At 40.6% G+C, this 24,594-nt stretch overlaps 1 protein-coding gene across 1 annotated transcript in view; it reads right to left on the reverse strand.

Moving 5' to 3' along the window:
- DCX (doublecortin) overlaps nt 1–24,594 on the reverse strand; it is a 92,428-nt gene that overhangs the window by 44,665 nt on the left and 23,169 nt on the right. Inside the window, exon 3 of the mRNA XM_069985928.1 lies at nt 14,857–15,197. Within this exon, the coding sequence (XP_069842029.1) occupies nt 14,857–15,197 (341 nt within the window). The remainder of the gene's footprint in view (nt 1–14,856; nt 15,198–24,594) is intronic.

A 24,594-nucleotide genomic window follows, 5' to 3' on the forward strand; every position in this document is an offset into this window, starting at 1 on the left:
TACCTGTCAAGAAAAATAACTTTTGACAGGTCATCAGACATGTCAAAAGTTATTGATCACAGCAGGTCTTACTGCTGACACCTGCTATGATCAGGAGATACAGCTGGGGAGAGACTACAGCAGCTGTGGCATTAAATCCCCGAGCGTATCTCTGTTACTGCTACGTCCATTGGTGGAAGTCTATAAGACTATCTATATGGACAGAGCAGGAGTCCGGTGAGTGGATCGCGCTGCTGCAGTGTCCTTATCCTGACCTGGCTATGTCTCTTGATCCCAGCAGGTCTCGGCAGGTGGGAGACATGGTGAGACCAATAACTTTTGACGTGTCTGATGACATCAAAAGTTATTTTTCAAGATGCATATACTGTGCGGCCTGCAATCCAGATAATTGGTGGTGCCCAAAGATAAGCATACATAGAGAGAGAAAGAAGTTCACTAAACTTTTTTTTTAATAACGATTTATTAACATCAGCAGTAGTTATGTGCAGGCATTTAGTGTTTCAGTGACAGGGCGCGTTTTGATGTATCCTTCCTCAGCTATCCGCCTTCACATAAACCAAATACATATTAAATACAACACAGAACCATGGCCCTTCTGGGAGACACTGGACATGGCCATATGAGATGTCCGACGTCATCTTCATGGCAGCCCGAGTATATATAGTTCATTGAATCTGCCGATATAGGCATAAAGTTAACCTAATATATGTATCCAGCGTCATGGCTTTAAAGAAGGAGGGAATCTCATTGGCCCACACTCAAATGATCCATATGATATCCTATGCTCATAGATCTGATCGTATGCTACAACGGCTGCCTAGCCACGACCGATCTCTCCCAGAAGTGCCATGGTACTGTGTTCTATTTAATATATGTTTGGTATATGTAAAGGCAGACAGCTGAGGAAGGCTACACCAAAACCCGTCCTGTCACTGACACACTAAATGCCTGTACATTATTACTGCTGAAGATCCTGTCTATGTGAATGGACCCTTACAGTAGGTAATTTCTTTTTTGTAAAATGCATTTCTAGTCCCTGCACCCTTTTCAGACCAGTCATGTGACCTAAACAGCTTGACCCTTTGTCACTGTCAGCTGAAGCCTTACAGATTACCATGGTAACAGGGAACCAGGGACATTTTGAATTAATTTATATGTGAACAGAAAAGACTCTTAAATTGCATAGGTAAAGCAAAGAATATTTACAGTGCATGGGGGTGTATTTAATAAACTGGAGAAAGTCCTGTGTTGTGACCGTAAATCACCCGCTCACATATCTGACTATATGAGAGTTATTTCGGGGTTGTGTATATAGGTTACCTGTACTGTACCTTATTATTCTCTATTACAAAACAGCTATGGGCTGGGTTCACACTACGTATATTTCAGTCAGTATATTTCAGTCAGTATTGCAACCAAAACCAGGAGTGGATTAAAAACACAGAAAGGATCTGTTCACACAATGGTGAAATTGAGTGGATGGCCGTCATATAATGGTAAATAACTGCCATTATTTCAATATAACAGCCGTTGTTCTAAAATAACAGCAAATATTTGCCATTAAATGGCGGCCATCCACTCAATTTCAACATTGTGTGAACAGATCCTTTCTGTGTTTTTAATCCACTCCTGGTTTTGGTTGCAATACTGACTGAAATATACTTGCTATAAGGTTAAAATGTCCCCTCACCGCCAGATGTACTTGTCAACAATGCAAAAGACAAAATCAGGACTGTGGCCCTTAAAAAATTCCACGTCACCTTTTTGCAGCCCAGTTCCCGGGATTGTCCTTGGTTAACCTTCATGCAGTGAAATGTATGGATGTAGCTAAAATGAATGAATGCAGCAGATCTGCAATTAAACAGATGACACAGCAGGAATAGTAGTGGGGAGTGTGCATTATACTGTAGTGGTAAGAAAAACTGATGGCTTCACAGGAGATCAATATCAGATCAGCTGGGATCTGTCTCCCAGCACCCTCGCAATCAGCTGATTTAGGGTGCGTTCACACATACAAGATCTGCAGCAGATTTGATGGCGCAGATTTGAAGTTGCAGGTTCAATGCAAAGTCACTCTGGGCCATCAAATCTGCTGTGGATCTGCTGCATATCTGCTGCGGATCTGCTGCAGATCTGCTGCAGATTCAAATCTGCACCATCAAATCTGCTGCAGATCCGGTACGTGTGAACGCACCCTAAGGGTATGTTCACACCTACAGGATCCGCAGCAGATCCGCAGCAGATTTGATGGTGTAGATTTGATTCTGTGTTCAGTTATTTAAATGAAATCTGCTGCGGATCTGCTGGGGATCCGCAGCAGAAAATAAGCTGCGGATCCGGTAAGTGTGAACATACCCTAAAGAGGTGTGGTGCTTGTGCAAGTGCTGCAACATTTAATGAGTTCCTACCACCAGCAATCGCTATACTATTTGTAGTGGCATGGCAAGGTACCGAAGCATTATCTCATTCACTTGAATAGGACAATGTTGCAGTTTGTTGCAGTACAGCTACTAATAGCACAGCAATTCCAGGTACACATCATTTGTAAACACTGAAGAGGCTGGTGAGGGTAACCCCCGCAGAGCTTATATTGATGTCCTAACTTGAGATTATGATATAAATTATTAAAGCCTGGACAGCATCTTAAAGATCCATGGACCATAAGGAGGTCCCAGCATCTCTTGGAGCTCCAGCAGTTCCTTTCCTCAAAGGGTTTCCCAGGATGATATTTTTGCTCTTCTAAGTTAGTGGTAAACCAGCTGTGGTTGAGGAGACCAGTGGGAAGGAATTGCTTATAGTATCTGAAATTGTGCTAAGTCAGTCAGATCTTCTTCGGTATGATCTCAGCTCTGTACACTAGAGTTTTGTGGTTTTCCAAAATTAAATAAATCTGTTCTCTTTACCAGTAACCAAAACCTCCACTTAGTTTCCTGAAAAAACCTTGTCAGTCAGCATTATCTTTGATGAACATGTAATGCATGCTTTTTACAAGGAAAAATAAGTTAGAGATCAATCTGAAGCACTGCTATATTCTGAAGACAACTGTTAGTTGCTTTTTTATGCTTACATTCTACCTTTCACTTTAAGAAACTTTTGATATGTTCTAGAGACATGTCAAAGGTTGAGGTTTGGGTATTTCCCAAGGGTCCGCATGGGATATTAAGCAGTATACAGTAGCCACTCACATCAATGGCTTGCCTGTGTGATACAGAGCAGGAAAGGACCGCTGGATCAGTAGATGTCCTTCGTAACTACTCTGCACTTGTCAAGAGATGAGGATCCTAAACCTGAGACCCCCTACATTAACTTAGAATACCCTCATAGGTTAGGTAATTTTGGGTTTTCTAAACTTAATGCATTAGGCAATGCTCATTCTATTCTTGTTTTGGTACATCTGAAGGGATGTCTACTGGCCTCTAACATTTGTTATTTTATAAATCAGTCAATACATAATTGTAACTATCATATCAAGGGATAGAAATCAGATCTAGATGAACATTACAAAGCATAAAAGACACAACATAGTCCACACAGTAGCCAAAGGCTGCATTAATTGTAATTAGAAGGCTTTAATTCCAGCTAATCTCCATTAATAATAGCGTCTTAGCTGTGATTGAATGTGATTTCCACACTTCCTATTCAACAGTATTTTCTACAGAGACATGGGATTGGGATTTTTTTCCAGGAAATTATTGTGACTCTGAAAGGTAAGCGTAAGTCTACAATATGAATAACGAGTGCACACAATAACACATATATAGGGTAGGAAGAAGGCTTAACCAATGTTGTTTAATAGGAAATGTGAAATATAAATTACAGCATGTAAGGAGAGTACCATAGTCTTCTAAAGAAGAAAGCCTCTACCTCTTGTATGAGGAAGTAACAGTTCAGTGAGCTGGAAAGCCAAATGTAACCATTAATAATGAATGACTACAGTTCTGTAACATATGTCTTCTCCATGCTCTGGGCTTTATCAAAACTCAACAGAATTCTCTTTTTTTCCTAAATAACCAATTTGTCTGAAGCAGATAAGAATGGTTCTACAATGGAAAACCAATATTAACAGTATACACAACTAAATGAGTATGTCTTTTCTTAATTAAACTTATTTCTTTGATGTACTTTACTACCACCTGGTAGTAAGACTATTTCTGTATAAGACCTTTTTACTACCACCTAGTAGTATTGACATGTCTATTAACTAGAGATGAGCGAATCGCTTATCTAAATGAAGTAAAGTGTTTTGTTTGATCTCTGCTCATTAAACCCACCAGCTTTCAGCGCTGCTCTACTCCCTGCCGCTCCACCCCAGGTGCCCAGGAAAAGCTGGATCCAATCCTGGGAAACTGTGAGGAGTTTTCCAGGATTGGATTTAGCTTTTCACAGCATCCTGGGAAGAGTGGCAAGGGAGCGGAGCAGCGCTGAAAACTGGTGGGTTTGATCAGCAGAGTGATAAGTGATTCGCTCATCTCTATTATTTACCACCGCCTAGTAGTAAGCACACATCTGTATAGAGCTTGTTTTTAAACCACTGTACCTAGTAAAAGGTGCATTTCTATATAAGGGTTCCTCACTACTACCTAGTAGAATGTACATTGCTATATAAGAACTCTTTACTACTACTACTACCCAGTAGAAGGTACATTTCTATACCAGGGCTCTTTACTACTACCTAGTAAAAGGTATATTTCTATATAGAAGATATTGCCTAGTAGTATGCACACTGCTGTATGAGGGCTCCTTACTACCACCTAGTAGTAGAGATCTGTAGTATAACGTCCGTCCCTTAGGCAAAGGGCTCTACTGTAGTATAATAGGCTCTACTGAATGATGGGGATAATCTCCCCTACAACCAATTCTTTGAGGCAAAATATATCTGTAATATGGTATAGGAGACACCATGGTTCCAAATGGTTGAGATTTAAAGCGCAACTATAAAATATTTTGACCATTCAGTTTTAGTTAGCTTAGGTCATGATAAGAATTTTTCCAATATACATTAATAACCTAAAATGAACAGTTTTTTAAATACAGAAGGCTGATTAAGCCCTTATAGCCCTCTCTGGCTGTGACTTATTTCTGCATTCCTGCTGGACATGCCCCCTCCCTGCAGATCCGTCCTGAGTGTACGGACTCTGACAGGAGGATCAGATAACAGCTCTGACACAGAGAGAAACATAAACAAACCCTCCTCCCCCCTCCTAGCAGCACGCTCTCCCCCCTCCCCTAAGCAGAGCTGAGGGGGTTGTGTGTGAGGAGCAGCGCAGGGGAAGAGCTGGAGCTGACATTATCCTACAGTGTAATGAGAGCAGATGACTGTATCTGATCCCACTGTGTGTGATACCATCGGCTGGGGCTCTGAATCTTACATTGTGATACTGTATGCTGGGGCTGTATCTAATCCCACTTTGTGTGATACATCTGCTAAGGTGCTGGTCAGTGAATAGAGGGACGCAGCCAGGGAGATGAGGGATAGGCCACGCCCACATTCAGTCAGCCCGAAGAAAAATTCATTTATTCCTCTGAGCCAAACAACTGGGGATATCTCAGCGAGCGTACATGCTATCAACACAGTTTAGGGCTCTTTTTAAAGGGTAACACATGGGCTTTTTATTTGAGGAATTTCATTTTTTGGCTACTGAAATTATAGTTACGCTTTAAGGCTTTGCCAAATTTGTGCCATTTTTGCCTACACATAGAGATTGGGATAGTGAAGATCCTCAGGAATAATACTTGAACTCAACCATCATGGTTACATTACACACAGACATGACAAGACATAACTTTCACAGTAACAATCATAGAAGCACCGACGCCCAAATCCTGACAAGAAGCTTAACCCAGAGCATGAAATTGTATGTAATTCTTTGGCATGTAAATACATTCTACAAAAGAAACATATTCTATCAACTCTACAACATACAGTATATAAGACAGTGCTAGCTGCATGCATGGAAATGTTCATTTTTCCCCTTAATTTATGACATAATCATATTGTAATGGGTTATGAACCTGTTACCACTGTGTCTAATGTGGGCATAGCTGTTATCTCATACTGTCTCAGCATTAACAGATCCCACCCTGATCCAACCACAATTTATTTGCAAACTAATTGATGAAAATGTATTCTCTCTCATCAAGCATCTGGGGATGTCTGCCGAGCACAAATGATATGTTTTAAAGATACATAGCACTTATAATTTGCTTAGGGAGTGTTACAGTAGCTCAGACATCTTTGTTCTGCAATCGCTAGAAATAATCCCACAGCTCTAAGCAAAATACCCAGAGGTTGGCATGATACGCTTTGCTCTCTGCTTGTAGAACTGCAAATCTCCAGATTTAAAGCTACTGTGTGATTATACACTGAGAAAACCCCAGAAGTTAAAAAAAACCTTTTGTCACTAGATGTCAGAAAACATCAGCTGTCAGAACCTCTCCCGAGCGTTTATCTTCTCAGTTAATATTTACACTGAAAATCTGTGTGTTCTTCTCTTCACATTTGCTTCAATTTCGAGAGAAAATCTGTTCGGTGCTTACAGTATTAAATACATGGAGGCATCATGCTTATCAACATACTCAGGATCAGTATAAGGCAGCTATGATGCCTCGCTGACACATCACACAGAGACACATGGTGTACACTACAGATCCATGCATGTACTGCAGTCCATGTGGCGCCATATCACACATAAGTGCACATGAGCCCTTAAACACACAGACTACAAATCATTAGATCTCAATGTATTAAAACAGGTTACAGAGATTCTATCTCAAAGACACTGAAACTTTTTACAACTTCAAATAACATGATGCTCTCTGGGGGACAATTTTTTAGACTTGTCTTAACTCCCCACCCCCAATTTACTAAGAGGAGCACGCCTCTTAGTAAATACAGCAAGACCTGCACTTATGCCATGGAAAAGGCAAAAATTTTGTGTAAAGTTTTGGCAAAAATATACAGCTTTTCTGTGGCACACGCCAGGAGCGTAGATGATAAATGTGCCCCTTTGTGTTTCAAGCCTGTACCATACAACTTATCAGGTTAATTAAAGTTCAGCAATTTAAAGTGTCCCTGTTGTTATAACTTTCAAAATCCAATGTGAAATAAAGCAAGTTTGCAATTTACATTCATTATTTTTTATATTATCATGGAAAACACGGCATTTCCTGGGTTTAGACAGGAAGTCCTGTGTATCCCGGGCAATCTAAACGCTCACAGAGAGAAGGCAGTCATGTGACTGATGGACACATTGAGCCGTGACTCTTAGTACTAGCCGGAACTTCTGTGTTTAATCTCTTTTTTTCAACCAGCACAAGTCAGAAAATCTACCTTCAAGAGACTGGACCTGGATTTATTGTAAGTTCAGTTTTGTTTTACACCATGATAACAACAAAAAAATAAAATAATGAATGTATATTGCAAACTTACTTAATTTCACATCTACAGTTGATTTAGATTTTGAAAGTTATAATGACAGAGACACTTTAAACCTTTTAAGGTTTTTTTTAAATAAAACTTACTTGTCCCCTATCCACAGATTAGGAGAAAAGTAAGAGATCATGGGGAGTCCGACCTCCGGGTTGTCGATAGAGGAAAAGTAAGTTTTAATTGGAAAACCCCATTCAGTGCTGTATTTTACCTATGTAAATCTACAACAAATACCAGACCATGGTTTAGAAGCCAAGCTATCCAACAGAGTCAGCTTTCATATCCCTCTGAAAGGGACATAACAATTGTCATCTGATTTCTTAGCTGTTTCATGGACATCTTAGAAGATACTGTGGTCAGAGAAAAGCAACATTCAGGACCAGGGCCAGCTCCAGACAGGACACCACATTTGTTGGCATGTGTAGATGTGCAGCTGGTTTATCGCCTTTGAAGCTCGGAGACAAAGGTACCACAGTGATGGGGCATTTACTATGATTAATCAGAAAGATAAGGGAAACTAAAACAAAGTGGGAAAACCTGAATAGTGTTTGTATTTTGTAGGAAAATGTTTATACTGGAAATATCATTATAACTTTATATATCATCAATTATTATATGTCCCCAAATTATATAACTTATAAGATAATCTTTACTAAGATTGTCAGGTTTTCAATAACACTACACACCAACATTTTGGATTCCCAAACCGCCAGATTTATTAATATGCGTCTCTTGCCCTTAGTAAATTTGTTGGGTATTTGACATGACAAATCTAAAACTGACCACTTAAGTGATGGCTGGTTGTTAGAATGTAAGGCTATGTTCACACTACGTATATTTCAGTCAGTATTGTGGTCCTCATATTGCAACCAAAACCAGGAGTGGATTAAAAACACAGAAAGGATCTGTTATTTATAACAGTAAATAACGGCCATTATTTCAATATAACAGCCGTTGTTCTAAAATAACAGCAAATATTTGCCATTAAATGGCGGCCATCCACTCAATTTCAACATTGTGTGAACAGATCCTTTCTGTGTTTTTAATCCACTCCTGGTTTTGGTTGCAATATGAGGACCACAATACTGACTGAAATATACGTAGTGTGAACCCAGCCTGTAAAAAAAAAATTGACAGTTTACTTAATAAAGGACACACCAACTTTTTGGTTATTAGGGTGCGTTCACACATACAGGATCCGCAGCAGGTTTGAAGCTACAGATTTGCTTTGAATCTGCAACTTCAATTCTGTGCCATCAAATCTGCTGAAGATCTGCTGCAGATCCTGTACATGTGAACACACCCTAAAATAGAAAATTATGGACGTGTTGGTTTTTTGTAGATGTTTGTGGCATACAGCCTTAGTAAATATGGTAAAACAAGAAACTGACAGGAAAAAAACTGTAAAAAAAAACAACCCTGCCAATTTGATGATGGAAACATGTTAGTATCAGCCCCAATGTGTCAGCTGACCCCTTATATGCAGAATTGAAGAGAATGAAATAAAATGCTATCCAGCTGTTTGCTGGATGACAGATAAGACCTATCCAGCTAGCAGCCCTTTGTGTTACAGAGACTGTTTCCTAGCAACCTGAATTTGCAGCTGCCAGACTGCAGCGAGACTATAGTAATACATGCACATGTTAAGAGGGGAAGGTGTGACTGCAGAAGCCAGCTCTACCTCACTCATGTACATCCCATTTCTATAGAAGCATCTAGAAATATGATGAAGGATACCCAGGAAAGGCCATGGAGAACATTGTTACTTTCATTATTTCCAACAGATTCACTTACATTCAATGAGTGTGAAAGCATGTAGTTATAATATCACACAATGGCACTCTCAGGTATGAGTATTTCTAACATTCAGCCCCTGGGACTGTGGATATATGAAGGTTAATTTACACAAACATGTCCTTACAGCACAGTCACTAGAAATGCTGGATATATTGTAGCCTCTCAACCAGCAATAACATTGCAGCTGAAGAGAAAACTGCACCTCATTTAGTAAAAGGCGTCTACCTTCTAATAAATCTGTATGAATGAATTTTTCATTACATCTGCTTTGTGCCTTTTTAACATAAGATAAATTAATATAATATATAATTAGAGATGAGCGAACCGGGTTCGGGTTCGAGTCGATCCGAACCCGATCGTTCGGTATTTGATTAGTGGGGGCTGCTGAACTTGGATAAAGCTCTAAGGTTGTCTGGAAAACATGGATACAGCCAATGACTATATCCATGATTTCCACATAGCCTTAGGGCTTTATCCAAGTTCAGCAGCCACCGCTAATCTAATGCCGAAAGTTCGGATCGACTAGCGCATTCTCGAGGTTCGCTCATCTTTATATATAATATAAATTGAGTGGGGATGCTGGTGGCGCAGTCCTTTTTTTGAGCCGGCTCTCAGTTCCACTGTATTCCCGTGCACCAGTCCGCCCCTGAGGACTGGGGACAGGCCCGCTGTCTCCCAGTATGACGATCTCCCCTTCCCTCTGTGACATGGCTCCATTAGAATCAATGGAGGCGCATCACAGAGGGGAGGGGGTTTTGTTACACTGGGAGCCGGTAAGCCTTCCCCCAGTACTCCATGCCGGTGTTCTGGAATAGACCAGCACTGTGTGAGGGAAATCGGGCAGCGGTTGAAAAAAAGGACCGTGCCAGGTAAAAATCCCAAAGCAATGTACGTGATGGTACATTCGCTTTAAAGCGAACGTATGATTTCAATCTGTAAATAAATATTTTTATATGACCTAATGGGCGCCACTGCTCAAAATCTGATTGCTCCGTCCATGATGCCCGATTCTGCGATCTGCACCATTTTCTTTATAAGTAAATGAGGTTGGTTGGTGCACTGGAGTTGAGCCTAGCCCCCCCTTCCTCACCTGGGGTTCATGCTGAGACAGAGCCAGCCCATGGCTGGAATTGATTCAAAAGACGCATGACACACAGGATCGGGGATATCGGTGCACTGGGGGTGCTGGGCCAACCTCTAATGTACCAAGCGACCTCATTTATGTACAAAGAACAAATCACCACCACCATCAGAATTTAAAGACTGTGATATATTCACTTTATTATAGATATTTAGATTTATAGACTGCTGTCTTTGTCCTAGAACAAGAGCTCTGCCATTAAGTGAATACATTTTCTATTGCATTGACTGTCCTGTGATGGGCTATTTACTATTCTGTGTAAGGCTATGTTCACACTACGTAAAAGTACCGCCGTTCTTGCCATGGAGTGTGTGTGCAAAACACGTCCGCACATGATGTCCAATATTTACACAGTGGTGCTGCAACATCAGAGACACTGTGCAGATATTTGACATCATATTTAGGTGTGATTTCGCCCATCCATAATCGTCCTTCCATGCCTTGGAAGGATTTCTTTCGAGATAGAATGGAATGTCAGTAAGTGCATGCGGGGCGCAGAGGGCTTTAGCTGTCTTTTGCTCCCCAGACAACCCCCTTTAGGTTTACAGCTCAATAAATATATGTCTATATACAGTAAGCAATTAGTCCATAGACTGGACAAAATTTGCTGTAAGAAAGACATAAGTTATAATATGGAAATCAATCTCTAAAATACTTAGGAATGTTGTCAGTACAGCTGGTAAAATCAATTCACCGACATCAAGGGTTCTAGCAGATCTTTTTGATTCAATCATTCATTTTTTTTTATAACATGGGTTTACATTAGTTTACAAATAAACACATTAAAACACTACATTACAATATATATATATATATATATATATATATATATATATATATATATATATTAACCATAATAAAGTGTCTATGAGCATCTAAATAAAATAAAATAAAAAAAACATTTTTGATCTGTACAGCACACCTTGTGATCTGCTTAACCATATGCAAATAAGTAACCCATTGTTACTGACCTATATTCAGCACATGGTCATACAACAGATGCCAAAGCCTGAAATAATGGAGACCTTTGACATCCAGCACAGCCAGCCTCCCCCCACTGCTTCTCTTTGTATATATAACACTTTCATACATTCTAAATATTAAACTAAAAATGAAACATCACATCACATATTTTACCATAGCAAAGCAGGAATACAGTAAATTGCTTCTTCAAATAGGATTTAACCAGCTAATGCTTTACTGATGCTAACATTTCCAGTCATATATAATACTTTACCAGACACACACACACACACACACACACACACGCTTACAAATACAAGACCACTTTCTTCCAGAAACAGCATAACTCTTGTCCTGAGTTTTAGTGTGGTTTTGCAGATAACCTCTATTAAAGTGAATGGAGCTTAATTGTAATACTCTGCATAACCTTAGGACAAACGTGGTGCTCTTTTTGCAAGAAAGTAGACATGTTTTTTTCTAATCGTGGATAACCCTCCTTAACGGTTCAAGATATCCCAATATATGCAGAGCTCCTCCAGTGTTAGCCATATGACTAAAAAGGTGGAGACCAATCCCACATATTGAGCTAAGTACCCAGTGAAATTGGAAGAAAATCTCTGGTTTATAGACGTGCTCCACACTAATTGGATTCCTTATTCTAAGTATAATTACAGACCTGATTAAGAATCTGAACAGCTTTACAATACATTGTCTGTTGCTTTGAATATTGGGTCCAACTGATGGCAGTCTGATGTGTGGAGAACATCTGTGAGCCTGAGACTCTCTCCCTGTTCCACCTGGTACTTACCTGAACACCTAGAATTAGGTTCACATATATAAGGGGGTTGCAAAATAATTGTGCCATGCTCCATCAAATCCCATATTCTCTACTTAAATTATATTTTTAAAAATAAGTGGCATTTTTACCCATGTGGGCTGAGATTACATGCACTTTCTATGCAGCACATGTATTCTCTTTCGCACCCTATAGATGAACACTTTAGTGTTATTACAATTAATGTGGCTGTCCAGTCCGGGTCTCAATGCACAGTTTAGCTCAGGGGATTCTTGCTGAAAACAATGACTGTCCATTGATTTCAGTGGGTGTCATCTAATGCATCATTTATAAAAGCACTGACACAGCGGTTTCCAGGTCAATAACAGCTGATGGGGCTGTCCAGATCAGAAAAACCCCTTACTATAATATACTATAAGAATACTATATAAAATTAGACTTTTCCCTTAAGGCAAATGTACATTTAAGAGGCTTGAATGTGTGGTGAGCCGAACATCTAATTTATAGAAATACTTTTTGCTAAGGAACTAATTAATGTCTGTCTGTATCTAATTTACATTGTAATCCATGAGTCTGCAGCAGTTGATAAAGTTCAAGATACAGGAAGGAGGCTTAATATAAAGATTATTCTTGGCGTTCCGTCTATTCAGCTATTTTTGAAAGGCTTGTTATATTAATCTTTTCAAATGATTTCACGGATTTCAACTCTCGAGCTCTATATGTCAGTGTCCTCTATTTTCTCAGCTGCCAGAGACATTCGCACTTAGAGGTGCCCAAGTAGTTTCTTAGGTCAGGATTTAGAGTAAGAAGTGGTGTAGGACTATTAACTCTAAATATAATAGATTTATTGAAATATGAGGGTATTGGTACTGTATACATTATTAGGCCATGTTCACACAACGTAAGTTTTGTATTAATCACAGCCGTTGTTGCACTGCAGTCAATAGAATCCCATACTATACGCTCCGGCCTGGATCCCTAGTGGCTGCACGAAAAACTGACATGTCAGTTTTGTGTGGCCGCTATTCATTAAATAGTGGCCACAAAATCCTGACAGGTCACACAATGGAAAGTGCAGCTCTGGATGCATTCTCCATTGTGTTCAATGGTAAACTGGGATGCGGGTGCACACTGCAGTACCGGCCGGGATGATCTTCACTGACACCGGCCGTTCTGTGTCTTACATAGATTGAACCTGGCCTTAATAGTTTTTAACAGCAAATCTGTATACACCCCCAAACCACTGGTCTTGTCTTTCAAAATGTGCCTGGTGCCGTGGTCGGAGCAAAAAACAATCTTTTATTCTGCAGCCGCAGTGTCAAAGAGGCGGGGCCTAGGGCGTCTGTGCCCTGGGCCTACAACCCCTCTCCTCTTTCTTCCTCCTGGCCTCCCTTGTCTTTAGTTACACCCCGGACTGGATTTCTCCTATTTAGCCCTGCTTGAAATACTGAGCAATGCGCCAGAGTGACCCAAAGCAGCACTTAAGAATCTTTTTGTATTGTCTGGTTAAGTAATAGTCTTTTAATACTTTCAATATGCTTTACATTAAGTCGTAGGCTCAGAGAACACAGAGATTCCACAAGAACAATTCATAATTGTCTTAGCAGGAGCAGTAAATGGGATATTTTTAGAAAAGTACAGTTCTACTTGAAATTCCAAGTGTAGCCTGAATGTTGTAATTAATATGTGCTGCGGGCTCCTCCTACCACTATATAATGGGGATACGTTTCTTTTGTTCTGAAAGCCGCTTATACTAAATCTTTATTGTAATGGCTGGCTACACTTTATTAGGACCTGGTGGTGCATGAGGATATAAAAATGAAATGAGAGCAGGTTTTACACTGATTTATGAGGTTACACTAGTGACCTCAGTTGAGGAAAAAAAGGCAGAACCTCCTTGTCTGCTCTCCTATTACAATATATCTGCCAGGGAACATACAACTCATATCATTACTTGAAGTGCACTATTATTAACTCTGTTGCAACCAAATGTATTGTCCGGTCTTTTTACTAGACATTTTTATAGGGCAGAACTATTGAATAACATTCTTATAAAAAGTTTGTAAAAATCATTACGGGACGTGTGTATGAAAAATACCACAATAAAACATGTTGCCTATCAAAAAAAAAAAAAAAAATCATCTCAGTAAAAGTCTATTGAGTGGAATACAACCATGTTGAATGGATTCAAATGTGTAAGTCATTTTAGAATTAAGTAGCATATTATCAAAATGGTTACCTCAAAAACTTAACTATTATTGTAATGGTATAAAATTCCTAATATATAAACTAGTGCAAATGGGAACACTTCACTTTGACCAACTTGGTCACACCAGCTTCATCAAAATGTAAGTGCAAAAAAATACATAGATAAATAAATACATAAATAAATACTTAAAACAGGTTGATGACTGCCCCTGTTTACAACCTACACCATAGTGTAGACCCAGCCTAAGCCTACACCGTAGTGTAGACCCAGCCTAACCCTACACCATAGTGTAGACCCAGCCTAACCCTACAAGGTACTGTCAGGTCTGAGTAATAAACATTATCTCAGATTGTGACACATTTCCCTATGGCAGTGGATGTGCCAATCACATCTGTCACAGTTCATCAGATGGATTAATGATCAATGCTGACATACTTTAACTTTGGTTTATAGCAAAGGCGACAGTCATCAGAATTAAAATAATGAAAATGTACAACAATGAGTGTTCAAATCCCCCCTACCTGTTTTCCATCCAAGGTGTATAGCTTCTTGACCACTCCAGTCTCCAGTTTGATGGCATCAGTAATATCAGTAAGGACTTGTTCAAATGAATGGGCAGTCTTCTTGTTGAGCAGGACACGCACAGCCTTACGGGGCTTTACTCCACTACGAATGATAGTTACCAACTTGGGACGGACAAAGTCCTTGTTCTCCTTGGACTGAGCATTGTTGCAGCTACCAAGGGACTGTGGACTCTTCTGAGCAGCAGAAGTCTTCACATTCACCGACCAGTTTGGGTTGACATTCTTTGTATATTCCAGTTTCTTGAAAAAGTTGTCAGATGAACAAACATAGCTTTCTCCTATAATAAATAGAAAAACAGAGAGTCGATAACCTATTTAACAAGTTTATTTTCAGTTATGCATGTAGATGTAGTTTTAAAGTAAATACCAATTTGATGCTACTTTACTTAAAGCGACTCTGTACCCACAATCTGACCCTTCAAACCACTTGTACTTCCGGATAGCTGCTTTTAATCCAAGATCTGTCCTGCGGTCCGTTTGGCAGGTGATGCAGTCATTGTCATAACAAAATAATTTTAAAATTGCAGCTCGGTCCCCTACGGCGTATCAGTGCCCTAACTTTGCACCACCCCTCCGTCCCTCATCCCCGCCCTCCTCATCATTAGGAATGCTCCAAGCAGATTGCTTCCTATTCCTCACCTATGTTACCACAGCACATGGGCTGGATCGTTAAGACACCTGTCTGTGTGTCTGTGTAAAGAGTCGCTTTAAAGGGGTTCTCCAGAATTAGGAAAATATAGCTATTTTCTTCCAGAAACAGTGCCACTCTTGTCCTTAGATTATGTGTGGTATTGCAGCTCAGTTCCATTGAAGTGTATAGACATGTGCCACACCTGTATGTAATACCACCTACGGGTGTGGCACTGTTTTTTGGAAGAAAGCAACCATGTCCTTTCTAATCCTGGATAACCCCTTTTGGACGAGAAAGCTAATTTTTTTTTAATGATGGCTGTTAATATTGATCATGATTATCGAAAAACAGCTGTTTTTCACTTATGAAATATGTTGTCGGAACAAAGACTTTAAAAAGAGAAAGCAAACCTTATTGATTGGCTTCATGACTCATCTTATCACTCTAACATGGCCCTAGAAAAACAGTAGCCTATCCCTGGTGCCCAGTAGCCCTATTACATACTCCCACTATACTATTACATACTACCACCTTCAAATAAAAACCCCCATACTCATAAAAGCTACCATAATGGCATGGAGCTAAATTCATAAGGTCCTTAAGCTCCCATTTTTTAAGCTCCCATTTGCCTTATATGGCTCAAACCTACAACGTTCTCTACATTTCCCAGACAGAAAAAGAGCATGTCCTAAATGCCAAAGGCCATTTGCCAATTTGTGGCATGGGGTCTGGGACTGTTCATACACAAAAACCTGCTGGAGTAGGCTATCAGACTATATAGCCACTCCTTGCAATATCAGAATACCAAACACCCCTCAGGCCTATCTCTTCCAACGTCTTTGCCCACCAGATGAAGAAATTCAGAGGGCAGTACCAGAAGTGATACATATTGTCCTACTTGTAGCCCTAAGGTGTCTCTACTATGAATGGTTAGCAGCGGCCACTCCATCTCCAACCTTAAGATTCTTTTTGGGGTAGATTTTTGCAGAGCAGCAAAAAAATCAAGACACAAAAAAATTCTTTAGTCGCTGACAGACATTCTTAGAAACCCACTACCAAACACAGAGAATCAACTATATAGATATACTGAGTGGTATTGTCAAAATTACCTTGCCAACGCACTGGGAGCTCTTCATTTCCCCCACCCAATTACTCTGCTGCCACATGGCATACATTTTTTTAGATACCTGGCTGGCGACGTAACTGTGAGGAGGGCCAATGATCATTTATCTGCCACCTCCAATAGCTTTGCTCCACATTGTGTTCGGAGGTATATGCCATAATGTCCAATAGATATCCTTGCCGAATTCTTATGTGGGTATACAAATGTTATTGGTATCATTTTCCTTTTGTGTGTGTGTTTTGTTACTCCTTGTTTTGTTACTCCTTTGTTACTGAAATGTATGTTGTCAAATTGTCAACATTATTTGCTGAGTAATTGAAAATCCAATCCTGGTGACTTCACCTCTACTTCAGCCACTTGTGGCTAGGGCTACATTCACACATCCGTTGTCCTGTCTGCAATTGCAGGCACGCAATTGCGGACAGAACATAGAATCCATGGTATTCAATGGCCCTGTTCATACGTCTGTATGTGTGTACCGGGCCGCGATACATACCACAAAGTAAAGGACATGTTGTAATGTGGACCGCATTTTGCGACAAGGATCGCTACGCAAATGAAGCGTCAATGTAGTGCTCCATGAAGCACGGAGCAATACAGATGCACATTTGTGGGTCCGCAGTCACGGGCTGCAATACGGATGTGTGAATATAGCCTAAGGCTATGTTCACACGTCATATTAGACCGGCCGTTGCATGACCTGGCCGGGTCACAGAACGGTCAGTCACTGCCCGGATCATCCCTGCCGATACTTAAGTTCCGGCCAGATGATCTTTCCAGGCGCAGGGTTCTCATGCGGCCGCATCAGCACGTGCCCGCATCAGAACCTCCCACAGCACACAATGAAGCAAGCGGCCGGAGCCACTCGCTTCATTGTGTGAACTGACAAGGTTTCCTACGGCCGCAATTTATTGAATTGCGGTCGCAGAAAACTGACATGTCAGTTATTTGCGGCGCCGCACGGGATCCTGGCCAGAGCGTATACGATGTGTATACGCTCCATCCGGGATCCCATAGAGGAATAGGCAATGTTCAACACTGCATTAAGTACGATGGCAACAACGGCCTTACTTTTACGTAGTGTGAACATAGCCTAAGACTGTTGATGGTAGATATCAGTATACTATCATCGGGTTTTTTATTTACCACTATTTTATTTAAATTGTTCCCTTTAAGTTTGGAAAAGTTTGGCCCAGGGGCGATGTCATCACCATTATTTAACATAGTATATCAGAGGTTAATATAGTGATCTCCCTTATGATCTGATTGTACCTAGGATTTTAATTATGTGTCCTCTGTATTTAGGAGAATAAAAATATGTATACCAACATAGAGGGATATTCTTTACTGTAAGGGCACTGAGACAATGGACTGCTATAGACAGTAGTAGACATCAGTAGACATAGGTCACTGGTTGAGGTATTTTTTTTATGATGGCCATGTTTAAAGTTAAAAAGGATTTTCCCCTCTCATGATATTCTCTGTTTTCCACTGGATTAACTGTAGGAATACAGGATGAATCTGACTATTATATGCTATTATTTGCATAAAATATACATGTCTGCAGAAACATATAGCAAGCAGATAAGGAAAGAAAAGCATAGGAAATTTGAGAATACATGGGGCTATATACTGAACATAGAGGGCTACAGATGGCTAATAAATACTCTGCACACTTAATTGCAAATTAAAGGGGTTGTCTAGGCACTATTTTTTGGTATGGCATTTGCTTACCTTTCTTGCTTCTTGGCCGCTGCTGGTATGACAGAGCTTTGATTCCTGCTACTCCTGTGAGTTTATGGATATAATGTTACAGACACTGGAGTGGTATCCCACCTCATCCACTGATTGGCTAAGCAGGTCTATTACATTACATCGCCAAACCCAGAGCTGCGTGGCAGGGACATGATCTCTGTCATACCTGCAGTGACGGGGGATTGAAGAATGTAAATGTATGTTTGTAAAACCTGCTCAATTGCATAAAAAATATTTTAAGAATGATAAAAAGAAAACTGGTTGCCTGGATAACTTAGATTCACTTCTGTGTCAACTACTGTCAATGATCTGAGACAAAACGACCCAACATGAGGTGCTATTTTTACAAAATTTGTTTTGTGAGCGTTGAAAATTTTCAGTCAAACTCGCTAAGATTCATTAAAACTGCCAAAACTATAGTAGCTACAATACTAAGACTATTACAGAAGGGCAAATTAGTTAAAGCATGTTGTTATAAAAGTGTCAAAAATAAAAAAAAACACTTAAAAAAAAAAAATCAATCAGCCAGTCAATCATCCAATTTCCCCCATTCCTCTTGTCTCTGTCCCTATATCTCTCTGTTAGTCTCTTACTTTTCTGCTCTAACTGCCTGCTGTCATCCTGCTCTCTCCTCCACACACAGCCCACTGGCCACCTCCTTGACGAACCGCCTTATATAGAAGGGGAGGTGCAGCTGATTGGATGGGCACAAGGGATTATGGATAATCCCTTTCTCCCGCCCAGTGACATTCCAGACAGCATGTGTGGCTGCCATTTTGTTTTTTTGTGAATTTTCTTAAGTAATCCACTCAAATTCGCTTTGCACAGCAAAGCGAATTGACAGCTCGATTCACAGCGAATCTTGATTTGCCAGATTCGCTTCACTCATCTCTAACTATTTTGTCTGGTAAAATGCCGAACACCATGATGGAAACCCAACAGTCCTAATTACAGTCAGTGAGGTCTGTCAACCACCGTAAGTGTTCAGCATGTAAGAGATCTGGCACCCCCATTATTTTTTAGTTTTGTGTTTCTTTGACAGAAGTAGAAAACAGAAATAACAGTGCAGACGTCAACACAGCCTCAGTTTTGCCAGACTATAAATTTTCTCCAGAATTAAAGTTTTCTTTAAATAATCCCAGGCAGAGACATTACAGTTCAATTCCCCTTCATGTGATCTGTAGCTGGATGGTCACACAATGACTCCATTATATATCATGATACTGCAAGTCTCGCACAACCACATTTTTTTTTTGTCCACTCAATAGATCTCATAGCTCATATGTGGTAATGCTTTTTATGCCTTCTATTGAGCAATCTCCCATTTTAAGAGCTTGAAAGATTATTGTGACATTTCCTTCCACACTGTATTTTGTCAGCACACTATTTCATTACAAAGTACATATCATTTAAAGAGGTTTACTTCAGATCTCATTTACTTCAAAGACACTGAATAATCCCTACTTTTAAATGAGCAGTGACCTGAAAATGTTAAAAGGGTATTCCCATCTCATAAAGGATGTGCCATTAGTTTATAGTGGGTGGTGGTCTAACCTCTTGGGCCCCAACCAATTGGGCCCCTCTTGAACTCTAAAGGGTACCAATGCTGCACTCCTGTCATTCTCATGATTGGTGGGGGTCCATTGGCTTTAACTTACACCAATCCTAATAATTTGCCGTTATGTTATCAGATGGGTAAACCCTATATAGCATTCCTTAGGGCTACAGATCCACCCACCGCAGGTCTCTAATGACAAAATATATTTCTGTACGTGGAAAGACAAGGTAAACCTGAACACGTTACCATAGAAACAATGCAAGTTCTAAACAGCATTCTGCAATAGGCTGTCTCGAAACGTGCTAAGAGGGGGTTAAAAACCTTCCGTTCTATTAATGGTGTCTATTTATGTCTTAGAAAAAGCTTCGGAAAAATCAAGATTTAGGCTGTACATGCTGTAACTGGGTCTATTTCCTAAAATTTTTAGAAGCAAAGTAGCAACTAGGGCTTCTTATAGGATTAGCGTTGCTTGCCGGTCCCTCTAAACACATATCATACACATCCATTTTAATTTCTTTCAGCTTCTAGGCCTCAATGGGATTTGCAAATTAATTGGAGCAGTTTTAGCTTTGCCAAAAAAGAGCACATGCTTATCTAAACAGCCCCTTCATTCCAGCAGCCTGTATCCTATTCATGAAATCTCTACTGCGTGACTGTCAGGAAATGCTGCCATATCTCTCCCGCGCTAATTTATAAATATATATGCTAAAAAATTCTGTTTTATACCTCCCTGCCAGGAGAACCCGCAGCACTTTCCGCTTTAATGTCTTCCCCCTTTTTTTAGACCAATAACTAAGCCGTACAGATTGGCAGCGAGGATTTATTTGTAATTATAATTGGAAATCATTAATAGACAACACTACTAATTGCTCTAAGATAGACCCCGAATAGGAATAATATTCAGACTGTGCCGCTTTATTATTTACAGTACTGTGCATGTAATGTATGCCATATTCCTTAATTACAATCAGTGCATGAAAGGGATGGGGCATGGGGGCTTCAGGTTACAATCAGGATTCTGTAGTCAACGATGTCACCTTGAAAATATAGGTCAGTGTCACTTAGGTTCAGTGACTCTTGCTGCATTTTGACATGGACTGCTGAAAATAAGTGACTCCCACATCCATTATAAGCTGTCAAAGTGGATGTATCTCACATGGTAGGCACAGTGGCTCAGCGCTTTGCATTACTGTTTTATTAATAAGTATAAAAATCCATCTTTGGGCATAATACAGGCAGAAGAAGGCGGGGGTGTAACAAGTCACAGCTATACAGGAACACACAAGTTATTTTCCTTTGTCTCCTTCTGCTTATATTTTTACACACTCCTAGTTTGAGATAATGATTACTAGTCGTGCGACTGGGAATTGCAGTGTAGTGCCAGTTTTAGTAGCCCTGCCTCCTAGTTGGGCTGGTAGTTACACCCACAGAGGAAAGACTTAATGAAGACAATCCCTGCCCATATGCTTTTATTATATGCCCCTTTCTTGTATCCTCCTTGTATGAGCGGAGAGCCAGACTATGAGAAGTAACCAGTCTAACGGATGTTGTCCATCTATGTATGGCCGGCCATTCTATTAACTGATTACTGGGGTAAGTAAATAGGTCTTAAAAGGAAACACAAAAGGCTCCTAGAACACATTTGGAAGGTTATAAGTAGAGATGAGCGAAGCGATTCTGCCGAATTCCAATTTGCAACGAATCTGGTATTAAATGTTCTTCGTAACGATTTGTTAATTCGCCAGATTCGCTTTGCAAATTCACTAAACATAGTGGCCGCACATGTTAGCTTACAGAACTGACTTTTGGCAGGAGCAAGGGATTATCCATAATCCCTTGCTCCCGTCCAATCAGCTGCAAACCTCACTGTGATGTCAGCAAACCCCGCTCACTCTTAATATAAGGCGATTGGCTCCCTGGAGGCGGCCAGTTGGCTGTGTATAGTGGACAGTAGGTTGCAGCAGGGAGTAAGAGCAGGGAGAGAAATACAGAGAGATAGGGACAGAGAGGAGAGGAGGGTGGATTGGGGGGGGGGGGGTTCTGTGGGAGCAGTGAAGCCATTGTCCAGTATACCAAGTAACTGGGTGATTGTTGTTCATTATACCAAGTCACTGGGTGCTGGGTTTGCATTATAGGAAGTCACAGTGAACACAGTGCTCATCTTAATAACTCACTGGGTGCTCATTTACCAATGTCCACTGTTGTCCTGTGAGAAAATTGATATTACATTGCTGATTTACCATAGTCCACTACTGTCCATGGTGGAAATTGAATGATTGACAGACATTTTTAAAAAATTTACATTTTTCAATTTTGACACAGGAACAGCTGTTGAAAATTCTGTAATAGTCCCACTATTGAAGCTACTATAGTTTGCCTGTTTTAATTAAAAATTCGTTTGTATACAATTCCCGAATATTTGCGAGCTTCACAAAACAAATTTCCGAGTGATTCACTCATTTCTAATTATCAGCCAGCAAGTTATCCATCTACTGCAATATGCCAATATAAAAGCCCACAAGCTCAGCTTAAAGGGGTTATCCAGCGCTAAAAAAACATGGCCCCTTTGCAATTAAGCTCCATTTATTTCAATGGAACTGAGTTTCAAAACCCCACCCAAACTGGAGACAAGAGTAGGGGAAAGTGGCCATGTTTTTGTAGCGCTGGATAACCCCTTTAAAAGTTTCTCTGGCAGCAATCACTTCCAAATAGCGCTTTCTATGATAAATGAGATCTGTTCCCTCGTAGATCCATAAAAGATTTACAATGTCTTTGATTTCAACTCATTTTCTAAAACTTTCTAAAACAAGAGGGGGCTATAAAGTGAAAGAGGACCTGTAGCCAGCACTCGAAAAATGAGATTGCACCAACATTAAATAGCGAAGGGTGCCCTCTTTACGCACCTTTCAAGCGTTTCTTGATACCGCCTCCTGTTTCCGAGATTTGTCGATTTAGGCCAGTTTCACATGTACTGCATCACAGCGTATTTCACACTGCGAGTTCTGCAGCAAAATCCGCTTTGATGCTCTGTAGTGTAATTTCCTATGAATCTACATTCTTGCAGTGTATTTTCATTCCGCTGCGAGAATGTAGCCCCTGACCATTTAACCCACCGCTGCTAATATATTACCTGGCACTGCACTTGTATCAGGTGCAGACTTAATTTATTATGTGAAAGCAACACAGCAATCCATGTGATGTAACGTTTCTATGGCTTCATGCCGTCATCTTCAAACGTGAAGCCGTAGAAACGTCGCATCAAATGGATTGCTGTGTTGTTTTCACACAATAAATTACGTTTGCACCTGATACAAGTGGAGTGCCATGGAATTTCCTCAAGATATATTGCAAGCCTTGGTCAAGGCTTATCCACTGGCACCAGACTCAACTAATGTACCTGTGCTGCTTCATTTCCTTGTCTAATATATAACCTGTCCACATTCCTGTCTGCTTCTCTGGCTCCCGGCTTCCTGTTGTCCCACTCAGCTTATCAGTGAGCTGTCCTTCTGCAGCCACTGATTGGATGAGCGCGATGTCAAGAAGCCAGAACGCGGACAGGTAATGTATTAGCTGGGCAGCGTTGGGTTAAGTGGGCAGCGCCTACATTCTCGCAGCAGAATGAAAATCGGCTGCAAGAATGTATTTATAGGAAATTACACTACAGAGCATTGCAGCGGACTTAAAGTGACACTGTCACTCCCTATTTGCATTTTGACTGCTCTCCACAGGTGTGAAGGGTAAATGTTACAGCTTTCATTACTTATTTTATATTATACCTCATGGTGCTTGTTCTGGTAAAAAGTCGTTTTTATCACCTGTGGATTGGTATATGTGGGCGGGTCCTCACGGCTTATGTGCCACATCGCTTCGCCCCTAGCGCCACTTCATCCCACATCATCGCAGCATAGGCCCCGCCCCCTCAGTGGCCATTGGTGTGGAACAATCTAGGGGGTGGGGCCTATGCTGCGATGATGTGGGATGAAGTGGCGCTAGGGGCGAAGCGATGTGGCACATAAGCCGCGAGGCCCCGCCCACATATACCAATCCACAGGTGATAAAAACGACTTTTTACCAGAACAAGCACCATGAGGTGTGATATAAAATAAGTAATGAAAGCTGTAACACCCTTTACACCAGTGGAGAGCAGTCAACATGCAAATAGGGGGTGACTGTCACTTTAACAAATCAGTTTAAGGGAATGTGTCAACAGAAATATTTTTTAAGAATTTCCGGTAATTCCCCCCCCCCCCTCCCCCCAATTTTCCATTTTTAAATAATCGTGAAATTTGGGGGGTTTCTTTTTGGCCACTAGGCTTAAAACTAAGCTGCAACTTCCTGTTTTAAGATGATGAGTAAAGGGCTGCTTGAAAGTGATCTGTACAGCATTACAGTGAAAGGTGACACCAAAATACAGATAAGACAAGGCTTTCTGTAAAGTATGGCACTTAGGCCTCCTTCACATGTCCAGTGTTTTCCACGGAGCAGGAATTTGTCCACTCCGTGAGAAACACTGAACGTCTGCTCGTTGCATCCGTGTGGGGGAGGTGAGAGCCAGAAGAGGGGGACAGCGGGGAGATTGGAGCTTGGAGCAGGAGGACAGCAGCAGGG

The sequence above is a fragment of the Dendropsophus ebraccatus genome, chromosome 10, assembly GCF_027789765.1.
Source record: "Dendropsophus ebraccatus isolate aDenEbr1 chromosome 10, aDenEbr1.pat, whole genome shotgun sequence".
In the NCBI taxonomy this organism is placed as follows: Eukaryota; Metazoa; Chordata; class Amphibia; order Anura; family Hylidae; genus Dendropsophus; species Dendropsophus ebraccatus.